The sequence below is a fragment of the Panthera onca genome, chromosome C1, assembly GCF_046562875.1.
Source record: "Panthera onca isolate mPanOnc1 chromosome C1, mPanOnc1 haplotype 2, whole genome shotgun sequence".
Classification (NCBI taxonomy): domain Eukaryota; kingdom Metazoa; phylum Chordata; class Mammalia; order Carnivora; family Felidae; genus Panthera; species Panthera onca.
In genome coordinates, this window is record NC_138346.1 from 118,843,477 (window position 1) to 118,860,536 (window position 17,060).

The 17,060-nt window shown below is 40.4% G+C and overlaps 1 protein-coding gene across 23 annotated transcripts in view; it reads right to left on the reverse strand.

Annotated features, from left to right (window-relative positions):
- The window catches only part of LOC132671191 (myomegalin), a 216,426-nt gene that overhangs the window by 76,225 nt on the left and 123,141 nt on the right, over positions 1-17,060 (reverse strand). For 6 of the 23 annotated variants that reach the window (XM_060621713.3, XM_060621720.3, XM_060621701.3 and 3 more), the window contains exon 1: positions 3,043-4,722. The exons of the other annotated variants lie outside the window; for them this stretch is intronic. In XM_060621713.3, coding sequence (XP_060477696.1) covers positions 3,043-4,167 — 1,125 coding nt within the window. In that variant the 5' untranslated portion in view covers positions 4,168-4,722. Of the gene's footprint in view, positions 1-3,042; positions 4,723-17,060 lie in introns of those variants that run through there. 23 annotated transcript variants of the gene reach the window in all.

The window sequence follows — 17,060 nt, forward strand, 5'->3', positions numbered from 1 at the left end:
TTAACAACATTTTTCTTGGCACTTGCTAGTCCTCACAATACCAAGTCCTAGATCTTTAACTGCTGTGGTTTTCTATCCGATTGTTAATAAGAGGAGATACAAAAGAACCATCAACTAGCATAAAATTAAAGGCCTAATCTTTGACCAGCATCTAATGTTTATACCTTCCAAAGAGTCTGATCTAGGTTCTGTAGCCAAACAGTGAGAAGGATAAATTACCATAGTCACACAGGGGCAGACCCAGGCATTGCAAGACTTAAAGCAAAGATCTCCTGCTCTTTGAATTTAGATAGAAAAGGAAATTGCACAGGAGCCAGAACTAAATTGAGGTTTACTAATCGACCACACCCCTCCTATCACCGCTCTTCTAGTTCAGGGCCACACAATAAAGAAGGAAATTACCAGCTTCAACCTTTCTTTAGATATTTAAACAACCTTGGGTTTTTGGGCATAAATTCTGTGGAAAGCAAGTGAGTCAATTTGCATAATACCAGAAAATTAGTAAGCCAGAGAGCTACACGGTTGCTATTTTTCTTTAATACGAGAAAGAAGAGAAAGAAAAAAAGCAATCAGAAGGAACTCTGATGAAATATTTCATAGTGCACAGAATGGGTTAAGTGGAGGATTAAACAAAGGAATCAAAATGACCTTACACAACAATCTTCCTTTTTAGGATAGGAGTCTTTCTTTGTATTTGCAGTGGAATTTAAATAAAAAATTTTTTTCTTTCAGGGTTTTTTCTTTCTACAAGCTAAGAACAGAGCTACCAAAAGTAACTTAAATTTACTTCTGTTCTTTTCACATTTGTTCAGAGAAATAGACAATGAGCGGTCTGCCTTTGTCCCACTAGCTCTGGTTCTGACATAAAGCACACCAGCCTTAAGGCTCCTTAAGGAGCTTAAAAGTCAACCAGACTTAAACAAAAGGTCAGGGGTCCTAAATCCACATTTTATTTACAAACACCCTGAGCCCAATTTAATCATTCTATTTGCACCCACATCCTTAATTACTGGAGAAAATGGCACAACAATTAAATGCCATGATTCTTCAAGCAGAATGTTTTCTCTTTCCTCTTGTTTTGTTATTGTACAAACAGTAAAGAATCTAAGCCAGGCTGATAGCAGAAAGGTCACACACTACAGTTTTAAAGGTCTGTTTTTTTTCCAATGTCCAAATATAATGAAGTAAAGGTACAGTCTTGACCTAAAGGTACAGTCACCATAGTTTAAATGTGCTCTTGAGAATGATCAATCTCAAAGCTCCACTTTAAGAAACGAATGCAAAGCAGAGCACTAGGCATTCTAAACATTTTATACAAATGAAAACACATTTTAAAACTTTTTGATATTCATCCTTTTTCATAACACTTCATATATGATGTTTCTGACTACTGTACGTAAATTTAAAAATATTTCTATTTTTCTGCTAAGTTCTTACTGTGATGCAAATTTTAGTTATAATAGAACTACTTTTCAAAAATTTTAAGTGACAAGCACCAATCTCATTTATCATCAAGCTCTAGATTTCTGGGATGATGCTGACTGGTAGCAGGCTTTCCAAAATGCCTTCTGGACTGTCCGCTTTTGTAATGGTATCACTAAATTTATCGGGGTAGAACGTGCCAGATGTTTTACAAAGTTAACTGAAGTTAGCGTCCATTGTTGCTGCAGAAACAAAGTAGCATCTGTCGGGTCCCTGAATATAACTAAACTTGAAAAGTTGGTATGAAATCAGTTGGGCAGAAATAAACAGCTCACATTAAGATCAACTACCATCTTCTAGTCACTAAGAAATTCATGAGTATAATGGATGATGGGGGGGGTGCCTGAGGGGCTCAGTTAGTTAAACGCCCAACTCTTGATTTCCGCTCAGGTCAAGATCTCACAGTTCGTGAGTTCAAGCCCTGCCTGCATCAGGCTTTGCACTGACAGTGTGGAGCCTGCTTGGGATGCTCTCTCTCCCCCCTCTCTCTGCCCCCTACCCTGCTCAGGCTCTCTCTCAAGATAAATAAACTTAAAAGAAAAATTTAAAGAGTATAATGGATGAAACTCCTATTACCCAATAATAGAGGAAACCTTTCTTAATGTCAAACATCCTCTTAATAGAGTTCAGCGGGCAAACAGGCTGTGAACAGTTTTCACCTTAATGGTTTTTTTTTTTTTTTTAATTAAAAAAAAATTTTTTTTTTTAACGTTTATTCATTTTTGAGACAGAGAGAGACAGAGCATGAATGGGGGAAGGTCAGAGAGAGGGAGATACAGAATCTGAAACAGGCTCCAGGTTCTGAGCTGTCAGCACAGAGCCCGACGCGGGGCTCGAACTCACGGACCACGAGATCGTGACCTGAGCCGAAGTCTGACGCCCAACCGACCGAGCCACCCAGGTGCCCCTTCACCTTAATGGTTTTAATGACAACACTTGAATTCCCAAAGTTTCTTTTATGAACAAGTCATTATTAGTTTTCAAATGGCATACTTATTATAAATATTGCTCAGATAGTATAATACTTTGGTGGATTAACAGGTTTTCCCCAAACCTTTACCCTATGCTCTAATCAGTTTGAGATAAACCTTTGGGATGGAACACTTGATGCTCTAGGGAGAACTAGAGAACTCCCTTACGGAATGTGAGAAAACATTGATCATTATAAATGAAAACATCTATACATCTAAAAATGAAAACAAAGCAAAAAGAAGCGGGGGGGACAGAAAAGGAGGTAAGAGGTTTAGTGCCAGATATAAGATTAAATGTCTTTTTATAGGGTAAAAGTCAATTAGGAATCTCTTTTTGTCTTAAAAGGTCTGTGATTTTGATAATTAACAGGAAGGCCAATAGATAATATTACAAGGACTGTGAAAAGCAAATTCTTTGAGTGTGAACCACATACACTACAATGGGACACAAGCAAAGGTGCAGCAAAAGTGGGCTCAATGATTAGTTTTCTCAGGTGTAGAAGATTAACCTTCACCCAGGCAGAAATCATGTAAAGCCTGAGACCAGCTAACTATAATCAGAAAGGCGTTATGTAGCCATTTTGTATACCTGGACCCGAAGTGGTAAATAATCTTCACAGAGATCATCCCACAGCTCCTGCAAGTCTGAAATTTCCAAGGGATAAGTCACAGATGTCTTGTAAAGGGGTTTCAAAGACCTGTTAAGGAAACCGGAACTAACTCCATCTGTCATGATATGGCCAGGCCTGGCTCCAGGTGGGCTGGATTTCACTGGAATAGGAAGCTTGCTCCCTCGGGGACTCTGGATGGGCTTATAATCAAGACCTTTAATCATGCTAAGAGCTAGCTCCAGCTTGTGGTTACACATATGTTGTGGAGCCTGCTCTTCTGAACAACAGTCACACTTTGCAAGTTCCTTTGCACTTCTCTCGGTTTCCTCATCCTTTTGTTGTGGAGGACTAGCCTGCACACTTGCATCCAAAGATTCCACTGAGGATCCCGGTGTCCCTTCCTCCATGCTTTCTCCATCTGGGGGTACCTTTGTACTTGGTAAATCCGGTGGCCCCACTTCAGACAACGCTGGTTCTTCAGTGCAAATGCTGGTGGACCACCTGGTAGAAGGGCCACACGAGATACTTCTGGCCACCTTTCGAGGCACCTTACAAATGGCTTCATAGTCAGAATCAGCAACCCGCAAAGCTGCACAACCACGGCATCTCCTGGGTCGGTTTCCAGGACCTTCCGAAGCATGGCAGCTGTGGAGCTCCTGAATCTGATCCTCATTTTCTACCCAACACTCAAACCCTGAATAGGCAAAGTCTTCCTGGAGCAGTGCAGAGTATCTGACATCAGGTAAGCCGGAAATGTCAACCGTCCCATTCCCTGCCTTGGTTTCCGTGACAGAGTCGTCGTTATTCTTACGATACATGCTAGCAATGCAGAACTTGAGGCGGTCCTTCTCCAGCAGCAGCTTTTGCAAGCGCTCAATAGAAAGAGCTTCGATCCGGGCAATAACGGTGTCGAATCTATAGATCCGATCAAGCATGAAAGCACACTTGCTGCAAGCAAACTCGGCTTTGCCATCCCGGGACACATCCTTGCCCAGGACATGCGAAAGCAGAACCTGGAGGTTGAGCTTAGATGCCGTGTGGAAGATCCAGCGCCGCTGGTTTCCGCACAGCTCCCGGGCACAGATCCTGCAAACCTCCTTCATCTTCTCTCTCAGCAGTTGCCAAGGTTCCCGGAGGCGGCTGCAGCCTGTTCACTCACTGGCACTTGGTTGCGCGGCGTCTCCCTCTTCCGTGGCCTCCGGCGGGCATGGCACAGTCCGGTGGGGTCCCCACGCTGCAGGGGCACACCTCTGCCACCCGCGCGCGGGCTCCGGGTACCAGGGTGGGCAGCCCCGCCCCGCCCCGCCCCTCGGAAAGGGGGCGGGCGTAAAAAACGCCTTAAGGGGATGCTGAGTGACAGCAGCGCAGGCCGCGCTCGCAACCAGCCATGTCTCCTCCGTCTCTCTCTCCCGCCAGCCGCCGCGTCCCCAACGTCCTCCCTTTTAGCAGGCTGGGTTCGCCGTACAAGAGCAGCACCCTGCTGCTGACGCAAAGACTCGGAGATCAAGGATCAAATTTCAAGATGGCGCCAGCGGCTCGGCTCCCGCGGCCAGCGGCGGGTTCCTCTGGGAGCTGTAGTCGGGCCGCCAGCTCCCGACTGTGCGCATGCGCGGTAGCGAGTGCGTCCCCCCTCACCCCCAGTCGGGTCGCAGCTCCTCGCGCTGAAACGGAGACCTAGTTCGCAGCGGGTACTCGTGGAGAGCAGGACCGGCGCTGGCCACTGCCAGACTGCTTTCATCTGCTGAGGTTTCACCCGACGAGGGCACCAGTCCTCTCATGGATCCTCCCCTCCTGCCCCAGCGGGATGACCCGAAGATCTGCGTTGGGAGGAGAAAGTTGAATTCCCTCCCCCTCTCTCCACGGGTAGCGCCACGTACTCTGGATGGAGCAGCCCAGCAGCGCCACTAGGTACCGCTGCGCGCCGCCTCCCTCCCGCCTGCAGCCCCACCTCTCCCCTACCCAGGCTGGTGCCGGGATTAAAAGGCCCCTAGGGTTTACAGCGGCGGCGGGCGGGGAGACGGGGTTGACAAACCAGAGGTGGCAGTTAGGGCGGATTTTAGGAGGCTCAATTCAACCTCTATCTCGACTTTGGGAGTATCTAGAAAAGAGATCAAGTATTTCTCTTCCTTGCAGTGTTGGGGGCGGGCCGTGGGTTTAGCACTGCTGGACGATTTGACCTTTTTTAGAAAAGAAATCAAGAGAGGACACAAAGCAGTCATCCGAGAAACAGTCCAGCCCATACCACGTGAATGCAGCTGGTGAACCATGACTTTTAAGAATGGGCTTTTTCAAGAATGTAGACACCTGAGAATAGATTACCATCACCAAATTCTCTTTCAGGTTCAGGTGGACTGCAGTCCCTATTTGGGGGGTGGGGAGTGTACATAAACTTTAGAACGAAAGACCTAGCTTCTTTGAGCAAGAGTACAGAATGTCAGTACTGATCTCTGCAGAATTAGGGCTGAGAATTTCACTGACTTCAGTAGGTACCCCGTCTTATTCAACCATATACAGTTGTCACCCTACCCTTGGATACAGAACTTAGAATGTGCACAGTGGGGGGAAGCTGGAGCTCCCGAATAGGAGGTATCAACTTCCATTTATAATAAAGATTTCCCTTGTTGGCTTAAGAGGCTTTGCAGACACCGGACAGGAAGAAAAACAGCCCCAGCGGATCACCTGGAGTCCCCCAACAGCAGGACATTTCCCAGTTACAAAAATACTGGCTTGGCCTTGTGAGAGGTTAAGGGCAGCAACAGTTTTAAGTATTTCTGAACCTCGTCTCTAGGACAGAGCCCATAACTCCTAATAAGAACTCTGAACAGGCCTCCAAACTTCTTATGGAGAATTAAAGGAAATGATTTAGAAGTGTTTTAACAGTACTTTGCTCGTTAAATAATAGCTTATACTATTATTTCAATATGATAATGGAAATATTTTAAAATAATTTTAAAACTTTATGGGGCTTTGCACACATAAGATTTTATTGTTCTCTTAATCACCAAAACAAAATCTTAGTACCTCCATCTTAAGGAGAGTCCTTTGATCTGTGAGTTTGGAGGAGCTATAGAACTTTGCATATGTTATTTCACTTAAAATATGCATGTTCTGGCCCTAAAAACCAAGAATGTAAAATAGACTTCCAAGGAAAACTCAATTACAGCTACATTTTTGCCTGCCTCTGGGTATATGAGCTTCAAAGTCAAAAGAAAGTAAACAACAATCTTTGGGATCTGTAGTGATCTATAGAGAGACAAGGAGTTTCTGGACTTCCCTAACAGCCTGCCTGCCAGGACTATACCCTGTTGTACTCTGTCTTAAGTATAGTTCTAAAGAGCTGAAAGAATGCAAAGGTCCATAAAAGTACAAATTAAGACATAAGTTAAGTCCTCATCTTCGATTGTCGATGCCAGCCACATTTTCCTACTGAGGAAAATACTCATGAAACAAAGTAATTGGGGCGCCTGCTCAGTCAGTCAAAGTGGCCAGCTTTGGCTCAGCTCATGATCTCAGTACCTGAGTTCAAACCTCATATGGGGCTCTCTGCTGTCAGCACAGAGCCCGCTTTGGATCCTCTGTCTCCCTCTCTCTCTCTCTGTCTCTAAACATTCAAAAAGAAACGAAATAATGAAACAAAGTGCTTTTCAGGAGTAAATTAAATAATACTTTGTATTATTTTCTATTCCTTAGTAAGATTTTGCATCTGATTGATAGTCTCTAAACTTTAATGACAATATATAAGTAGCTTGGTGTAGAAGTACAAACCAGTATAAATGGAGAAAAGGCAATTTATCATTGAATAGACGTTTGCTATCTGTCAGTAAAGATCAACATACAGAGAGCTATACATATCTAAGCTTCCAACAACAGATAGGAATAAATCCACTCAACAATCAGAAAATTCGAAGATACCACTCTATTCACGCTTAGAAAAAATATTTAAAAACCATTATTTTGAAGTGGATAGCAAACTATATAATACTAGAACTGGTCCTAATGTGAGCATTTGGTATTATATAATTTCATCCCCACTAAAAGATCACTGGTGTATAGATAACAAAACTTGTACATAAAAATTAAGAAATAAAACTTAGAGGAATGCCTGGGTGGCTTGGTCGGTTAGGCGTCCGACTTCAGCTCAGGTTATGATCTCACAGTTCATGGGTTCGAGCCCCACTTCGGGCTCTGTGCTGACAGCTCAGAGCCTGGAGCCTGCTTTGGATTCTGTGTCTTCCTCTCTCTCTACCCCTCCCTTGCTCGCACTCAGTCTCTGTCTCTCTCTCTCTCTCTTAAAAATAAACATTAAAAAAAAAAGAAAAGAACAAACTTAGAAAAAAATGTGATAATAAATTCAGCACTTCATGGTCCTTATAAATATCATCTTGGTCAAAATTTTGTATTTAGTTGGGATGCCTGGGTGGCTCAGTCGGTTGGGCGTCCGACTTTGGCTCAGGACATGATCTTGCAGTCTGTGAGTTCAAGCCCCGCATCGGTCTCTGTGCTGACAGCTCACAGCCTGAAGCCTGCTTTGGATTCTGTCTCCCTTGCTCTCTGCCCCTCCCCCACTCATGCTCGGTCTCTCTCTCTCTGTCAAAAATAAATAAACATTTAAAAAAATTTTTTTAAAAATTTGTATTTAGTTAACACTGGCTACCTATGAGAAGGGAAGTAAAATTGGCGGTTGGATACTAACATTTACTTTTTTCATATATATCATTGTCATTTGAATTGTTGGAAATAAATGTGTATTCATGTATAATTTTTAATTTTTTTTAATTGGAAAATATTCTAAACAAAGACTTGTGCCTATTTAACACACTAACATCAGAGTCTAAGTAGTAAAAACTTGAATCTAAAATGAGAATTTTTGTAATATATATAATAACTACATGTATTATATATGTGGACAACTTATATAAAGATTCAAAGAGGATAAACAAGTTATTAAATGGTGATTATGTCTGGAGGGTGGAATTATGGATACTTATCTTCTTCTTCCCTCATTTGTATTCTATAATTTTCTATATTCAGCATGAATTGTTTTTGTGATAAGACAAAAATTGTTACTAAGAAATAGGTAAGATAAGCACATTTTGATATATTTGTACAATACTAATCAGCAGTAAAAAATTCTGATACCCACAACATGAATGAATCTCAAAAGCATAGTAAGTGAAACAAGCCATATACAAGTCAATACATTCTGTGTGATTCCATTTATTTTAAGCCTAACAACAAGAAAAATTGAAACCATAGTGATAGAAGTGCAGAAAGTGGTTATGAGGGATGAGACAGGGTAAGAATTGACTGCAGAGGGGCACAAAGGAATTTTCTGGGGTGATGTAAATATTCTCTATCTTGTTTTGGGTGATGTGTACATGATGTGTACAATTCTCAGTTGTACAATTACAACTCTGAGATCTATAGATTTTACATATATGTTAGAATAGTTCATTAAAAAGTAAAAAAGAGGAACTAAATATAAAGTATGTATTACCCATAAACTTTTAATCTGAGAGATTTCTTTGGTAGGAAGTAACCTCCATTTTATCATAAGAATAGCTTTCAAAAGTGGTTAAATAAAATACAGTCTAGCAAAAAATTCTATAAAAAGCCCAACTGCAAATTCAAAACTTTATAGTGTCTATCATATGAACTTTAAAAAATATTATTTTATATGCATATGCACACCACACATATGATTGAAGCATACTGTTAAGGTGAGACTTAGAGCTTCTGAGGTGATTTAGAATAGGATAATTACTTCTAAAACTTATTAAAGTTATGTAATAAAAATTTGAGAACAGGTTTCATATTATGATAAGCTGTTATGAATTAAATTAATTTTATATATCAGCAGTTTGCCCTCAAAATACATTGATAAATGCATTCACAGCCCTTACCACCTATATGTCCTAGTGAAGTCATTAGTCGCTGGCCCTTAATTTCCTACTCTACAAAGTAAACATGTTGAATTTAAACTGTAGTTTTCAGCCTCTGGCTTCACACCCTGGAGGGTGTGATAAAATAGATTGCTGGGACCTACTTCCTAGAGTTTCTGATTCAGTTTGCCTGGGGTGGGGCCCAAGTATTTGCATTCCTAACAAATTTGGGTCGTGCTGATGCTGCGTCTGGGAATCACACTTTGAAAACCACTGAATTAGAACTATCCTAAACTGTATTCAGAAAAATCTCAATCCAAAGATCAGAAGTTCTGTAGATAAATGGAAAAACCTATCAATGAAGAACTACTTACAGACTGTTGGATTTAGGGAACTACATTCTCATTTGAAACAAAATTCCTAAGTAGTAATATGGTAGAGATCTTTTGCACGATCTCCATTTTGATCTCCAGATTTTGGGGCCTGGGAAGTATCTCTTGGAACCATTGCCACTTTTGTAACTCCTATGTTGGAGTGCTTCTGAGACCTAATTCTGGGCTGGTAAGGTGTTTCCAAGAGAATCAGGGAGGTGGAAAATCCCCATGTCCCAAACAGTTGTGTTAGGTTTCATTACTCTAATTATGACATTGGAAATAGCTGTTCTAATTACTAAAAACTATGCCGAAAAAAAAAAGTGATTCTGGCAGAGAGGCTAAAGCAGATGAGGAAATGCAAGAATATCAAAGTAAAGCCAGTTAGGATTTATGGTAACACAAGCATGTACATGGTTTCCCTGTGATGGTTGGAAATCTTTAAGAAGCCACAAGCAATCATGCTTTGCAGTAATTAAAAAAATACAGCATTTTGGGGGTGCCTGGGTGGCTCAGTCGGTTAAGCAGTTCAAGTCATGATCTCAGGATTTGTGGGTTTGAGCCCCACATCAGGCTCTGTGTTGACAGCTTGGAGTCTGGAGCTGGTTCAGATTCTGTGTCTCCCTCTCTCTGCCCCTCCCCTGCTCGTGTTCTCTCAAGAATAAACAAACATTAAAAAAAAAACCAAAAAAACCCACAGCATTTTGGAACACTTGTTTCAAAACCAGGAGATTTCCAGTTCAACTACAAATTGCAGTAATACCGTCATCGGCAGAATCCATCTTGAAATAGTAAACAGAGTCTTTCAAGTTAAGTTATTAAATACCTATAGCTGTTTAAGTGAATTTTAAAGTATATATTAAGTCAATCAACCAATGAGCAAGAATTTGTGCAAACTCAGTATGTCTTTTCTCTGTCTTCCGTGAGCTCTCAGTTTAGTTGAAGGGGAGAAAATGTGCATGCTAAAATTAGTACAGTTGATTGGTAAATGAAATGGTACTGACAAACTCATCGTGAATGCAGAAAAAGTTGAGATTGGTGTGTGCTGGTATAGTTGAAGGGGACAAGAATGGCACTTGAGATGGGTCTTACATAGGACTCCAGAAAAAGAAAAGAGCATCATCAATAGTCTTAGAAGTGGGTTAGATACAGTGCTAGCCCATAGGGAGATGTTGGAGATTTCAAGGGGCATCTGAATGGCCTGGTTCATCCTACTTTATACAACTTATCCTCTATAATTGGTCATTTAAAGAACACGTATGAAGAGCCAACTGTAAGCCAGACACTTTCTGTGGTGCTATGTAAGTCTTGGCAACTAGAATTTTTTTTTAAAGGTTTTTTTTGAGAGAGAGAGAGCACGAGCAGGGGAGGGACAGAGAGAGAGAGGGGGACAGAGAATCTGAAGCAGACTCTGTGCTGAGAGCAGCGAGCCTGATGTGAGGCTTAAACTCACAAACCATGAGATCATGACCTGAGCTGAAGTTAGGACACTCAACCAACTCAGCCACTCAGGTTCCCCTTGGCAACTAGAATTTAATGTTTGGCAAACGCAAAAGAATTTAGACTTAATGTTACAGACTTGAGCAGAGAATGGCATGGTGAAAACTTCATTGTAGGAAAATTAGCCAGGCAACAGGATGGATTGGAATTTCAGGGAATTTCAGATTTTGGGATGGTTACAGGAAGACCTGCTAAAAAGCCATTGCAGTTATTCACATGTGGGGTAATATAAAAAGTCTGGTGTAGAAATGGAAAGAAAGGGGCGCCCAGGTGGTTCAGTTGGTTAAGCATCCAACTCTTGATTTCAGCTCAGGTCATGGTCTCATGATTGGTGAGATTGAGCCCCACATTGGCCTCTGTGCTGACAGAAGCCTGCTTGAGATTCTCTCTCTCTCTTACCCTCTGCCCATCCCCATTTGTGTGCGTGCTCTCTCTCTCTCTCTCTCAAAATAAATAACTAAACTTAAAAGAAAAAAGAAATGGAAAAAAGTGGTAAGTAAGAATTATTTTAAAGGACTGAACAGCGGGACTTGATGTAGAGAGGATGAAGGAAAAGAAACAATATAGGAGATAAGGGTTTTTGTGTCAAAGACTGGTAGAAAACATGGTCTAAATGAATAGAAATGTGAGAGTTGAGTTCATCTGTAAAAAGGTAATGAAAAATCTGATTAGGAACATGCTGAGTTTAGGTGACTGAGAAAACTAAGTGAAAAATAACTAAGTGGGGCTCTTCTGCAATCAAAGCACAGGTGAGCTGGGGACAGGGTTTTAAGAATGAGAGCAATGGTTAACATTGTCAAAAGCTAGAGAGAGATCAGCAGGAAAGATAAGGTCAGCCATATCATTTCCTGTAACTGAGTGGACTTGTAAACTTCTGAGTTGTTACCTTTGGCTCCTCAAAATCCTTCCCTATTGAGCTAAACACTAAATTGGGATCCTTTTTCTGAACATCTCTAGCACATTCAGAAATGTTGCTTCGCGTTTTCACTACATTTTCTATTTCAGGTTCTTGAAACCTAAAACTTTTGAACGATGTCACATAGGCTTAGAAGCTTATGCCCCTCTAATCATCCTCCATACGGTTTCCAGGACATTCATGGTAAAGATCCATCATTGTCCATTACCTATAGGATGAAGTCCTAAACCCTCAGCTTGGCATTTCAATATCTCTACAGAAAGATTCTAATCTACTTTTCAGCTACATCTCATACTCCTTTCCTAATAATATGGTGACAGGATATAAATTGTGTTGTTGCCTGTGTGCCCTGCCTCCCTCATCTAATCTGAAGGTCAGGCCCTTACCATTTAATTAACTCAGGAATTTTTGCAGAGCAAAGAGCAGAGGCTGAAGTCAAATGCATTTCCTGACTTTAATAAAATTGTAAACCAACTGAGAAGATTAAGTCAGGTGTCCCAGTGGGGAAGAGAAGAAAAAGAAATGTCTTTGAGGGCAACAGAAAAGGACGGGGTCAGATTTCACCCAGATCAGGAGACTGGGGATCAGAGAGTAACAGCGATCCACCTCCATTCCATATTAGTGCCCCCAGGGAAGCAGCAGGACCTGGGTGGGGAGAAGGCAATGGGTGACTTAGAGAGGCTAGACTCTAGGTCAAGGGGTTCTGGCTCCATAAAAGCCTCTAATATAACAAGCTGTTAGAGCTGGCAGAACCATGCTTGCTGGGGCAGGGGAACTTCAGTGGTGGACCAATGGGAAGAGTAATCACTTGATGCTTTGGCACCTGATAAATCCTGGGAACCTTCACCTTAACGTAAATGAGAGAGTGGGGAGGAATATGTACCAAACGGATGAAACTGAATTAGCCTGATTAGGACTGGGACTCAGGGTAACATTAAATTGATTTAAAGAAAGTAAAGAAATGTGATAAATCCTGCATGACCGAATTTGTGAGCTAAGAGTCACATCTACTTTGTACCTTCTGTAGGTGTTCATTGGGGCTCAGTCCTAGACCTTTTCACCTCCCTATTTTAATTCTCTTTCAATATCATCTTATCCTTTTCCATCTTTAAACCAGTAACTTTCCATTTGTATCTTATCCCAAAATTTTCCTCTGAGTTCAACTCTGAAGTAGCCAACGACATATTTGTATCTGCAAATGATGTGTCAGAGACACCTCAAAATTACCATCATCCCCTTACCTATAATGGCCCTACCCATTCCTCCTAATTCTCTATTAGGGGTCAACAAACTATGAACTGTGGGCTAAATTCATCCCCTGTTTTTGTAAATAAAATTTTATTGGAACAGCCATGCCAATTCGTTTATGTATTGTGTATGGCTATTTTTGTGCTACAGTGGCAGAAACCTTATGGCCTGCAAGGTCTAAATTATTTACTATCTGGCCTTTTACAGAAAAAGTTGGTTAGTCCCTGCTCTTTGTTTTCTTGAAAGTACTTACTGTAATTTACAATTAGCTATTTGTTTGGTTACTTCGTAATTTATCTCCCTTAATTGAGATGCAAGCTCCTTACAGGGAAAGGCTCTGCCTTTCTTTTTTCTTTTTTAATTTAATTTAAGCTTATTTATTTATTTTGAGAGACAGAGACAGAGAAAGAGGGGAGGGGCATAGAGAGAGGAAGAGAGAGAATCCCAAGCAGACTCCACACTGTCAGTGCAGAGCCCAACGCAGGGCTCAAATCCATGCAAGATCATGACCTGAGCTGAAATCAAGAGTTGGAAACTTAACCTACTGAGCCACCCAGGCACACCTCTGCCTTTCTCCTTCTAAATATTTTAAAAATATTTATGATTGAAATATAGTTGACATGCAACGTTGTATTAGTTCCAGGTGTACAAAATGGTGATTCGACAATTCTATACATTATTCAATGCTCACAATAAGTATAGTCACCATCTGTCACCATACAACATTATTACAATATTATTGACTGTCTTCCCTATGCCATACTTTTCATCTCTGTGGCTCACTTATTTTATAACTAGAAGTTTGTATTTCTTAATCCCCTTCACCTGTTTTGCCATCCCCTCACCTCTCTCACTTTGGCAACTACTAAATGTTCTTTGTATTTATGGGTCTGTTTTTTTGTTTTATTTCTAGATTCCACATATATGTGAAATCATATGGTACTTGCCTTTCTCTGACTCATTTCTTTTTTTTTTTCCTAATGTTTATTTATTTTTGAGAGACAGAGCATGAGTGGGGGCGGGGGGGCAAAGAGAGAGAGGGAGACACAGAATCTGAAGCTGGCTCCCCAATGCGGGGCTTGAACTCATGAGCCATGAGATCATGACCTGAGCCCGAGCTGGATGCCCAACCAACTGAGCCACCCCAGCAGCCCTAACTCATTTCAAGTAGCATAAAACCCTCTAGGTTCATTCATGTTGTTGCATGGCAAGATTTCATTATTTTTTATGGCTGGATAATATTCCACTGTATTTATATACCATATCTTCTTTATCCATTCATCTATTGATGGACACATGGGTTGCTTCCATATCTGAGCTAATGTAAATAATGCTGCAATAAACAAAGAGGTGCATTTATCTTTTTGAATTAGTGTTTTTGTTTTCTTTGGGTAAATATCCAGTAGCGGAATTACTGGATCATATGGTAATTCTAGTTTTTAATTTTTTGAGGACTCTCCATATTGTCTTCTACAGTGACTGCACCAGCCTACATTCCCACCAACAGTGCACAAGGGATCCTTTATCTCCACATCCTCACTTGCCAACACTTGTTATCTCTTGTGTTTTTGACATTCTGTCATTTGTGTTTAGACATTCTGACAAGCGTGAGGTGATACCTCATTGTGGTTTTGATTTGCATTTCCCTGATGATTAGTGATGTTGGGCATCTTTTCCTATGTCTGTTGGCCATCTGTCTTTTTTGGAAAAATATATATTTAGGTCCTCTCTCCATTTTTTAATTGGATTATTTGGGGTTTTTTTATGTGTGTGTTGAGTTGTATAAATTCCTTATGTATTTTAGATATTAACCCCTTATTAAATATATCGTTTACAAATACCTTCACCCGTTCAGTAGGCTGATGTTTTGTTTTGTTGATGGTTTCCTTTGTTGTGCCAAAAGCTTTTGATTTTGGTGTTGTCCCAATAGTTTAATGTTGCTTTTGTTTCCCTTGCCTGAGGAGACATACCTAGGAAAATGTTTCTAAGGCCAGTGTCAAAGAGATGACTACCTATGTTTTCTTCTACATTTTTTTCTTTTTATGGTTTCAGGTCTCACATTTAGGTCTTCAATACACTTAGTGTTTATTTTTGTGTATGGTACATTAAAGTGGTCCACAGTTTCATTCTTTTGTGTATAGCTTTCCAGTTTTCCCAGCACCATTTAGTAAAGAGACTGTCTTTTCCCCACTGTATATTCTTGCCTACTTTGTCATAGATTATTTGGACTCTCTCTTCTGTTCCATCGATCTAGGTGTCTATTTTTGTGCCAGTACCATACTGTTTTGATCGCTATAGCTTTGTAATATATCTTGAAATCTGGGATTGTGATACTTCTACCTTTTTCTTTCTTTTTTTTAAAAGTTTATTTTGAGAGAGAGAGAGTGAATGCAAGCAGGGAAGGGGCAGAGAGGTGGGGGGAGGGGGGGTGGAGAAATAGAATCCCAAGCATCCCAGTGCAGGGAACAGCCCAAGAGTTGGACACTTAACCGACTGAGCCACTCAGGCACCCCCGTTTATCCTTTTCAAATCTACTTTGGCTATTCAGGATCTTCTGTGATTCTATACAAATTTTAAGATTACTTGTTCTAGTTCTGTGAAAAATGTTGCTGCATTAATACAATGCAATGGATACTATGGAAATTTTAACAATATTGGTTCTTCCAATTCATGAGCATAGAATATCTTTCCATTTGTGTCATCTTCAATTTCCTTCATCATCATAAAATTTTATTTCTTGGTATTTAATTATTTTTGGTACAATTATAAATAGGACTGTTTTGCAGCTAGGACTTCCAATACTACATTGAATAGAAGTGGTGAGAGTAGACATCTGTGTCTTGTTCCTGATCTTAGAGGAAAATCTCTCTGTTTTTCACCATTGAGTATGATGTTAGCTGTGGGATTTTCATATATGGCCTTTATTATATTGAGGTACGTTCCTTCTAAACTTACTTTACTGAGAGTCTTTATCATGAATGGATGTACTTTGTCAAATGCTTTTTCTGCATCTATTAAGATGATCATATGGTTTGTAATCCTTTTTCTTGTTAATGTTATGTATCACATTGATTTGCAAATATTAAAACCACTCTTGCATCCTGGAATAACCCCATTTGGCAGTGGTGAATGATTTTATTATTTTTTTAAATGTTTATGTATTTTTGAGAGAGAGCGCATGCACACATGTGTGAGTCGGGGAGAGGTGGAGGGAAGGGGAGATATGAAATCTGAAGCAGGCTCCAGGCTCTGAGCTGTCAGCACAGAGCTTGACATGGGGCCCAAGTCCACAAACTACAAGATCATGACCTGAGCCTGAGTTGGATGCCCAACTGACTGAACCACCCGGGCACCCTGTGAATGTTTTTTTTTTTTTTAAATGCATTGTTTGATTCAGTTTGTTAATATTTTCTTGAGGATTTTTGCATCTATGTTCATCAGAGATAATGGCCTGTAGTTTCTTTTTTTTGTAGTGTCTTTATCTGGTTTTGGTATCAGGGTAATTCTGGCCTCACAGAATGAATGGAGGCATTCCTTCCTTTTGTATTTTTTGGGATAGTTTGAGACTAGAATTACCTCTTCCTTAAATGCTTGGTAGAATTCATCTGTGACATCACCTGGTCCTGGATTTTTGTTTATTGGGAGGTGTTCTTTTTTTTTTTTTTTTTTTTTGCTGATTCAATTTACTTGCTAGTAATTGGTCTGTTCAAATTTTCTATTTCTTCCTGCTTGAGTTTTGGAAGGTTATATGTTTCTAGGAATTTATCCATTTCTTCGACGTTGTCCAATTTGTTGGTGTAAATATTTCATAATATCCAAAATAATCCTTTGTATTTATCAGTTGTTACTTTCCTTCTTCTTTCTTGATTTTATTTTTTTGAGTCCTTTGCCTCTCTCCTCCTCTCCCTCCTCCCATTCTTGCTCTCTCTCTTTTTTTATTTTGGATGAATCTGGCTAAATGTTTATCAATTTTGTTTACCTTTTCTCAAAAGCAGCTCCTGGTTTCCTTGATATGTTCCATAGCTTCTTTTGAGGTATTTTGAATGGTATGTTCTAGATATCAGTAAATAATCACTGAA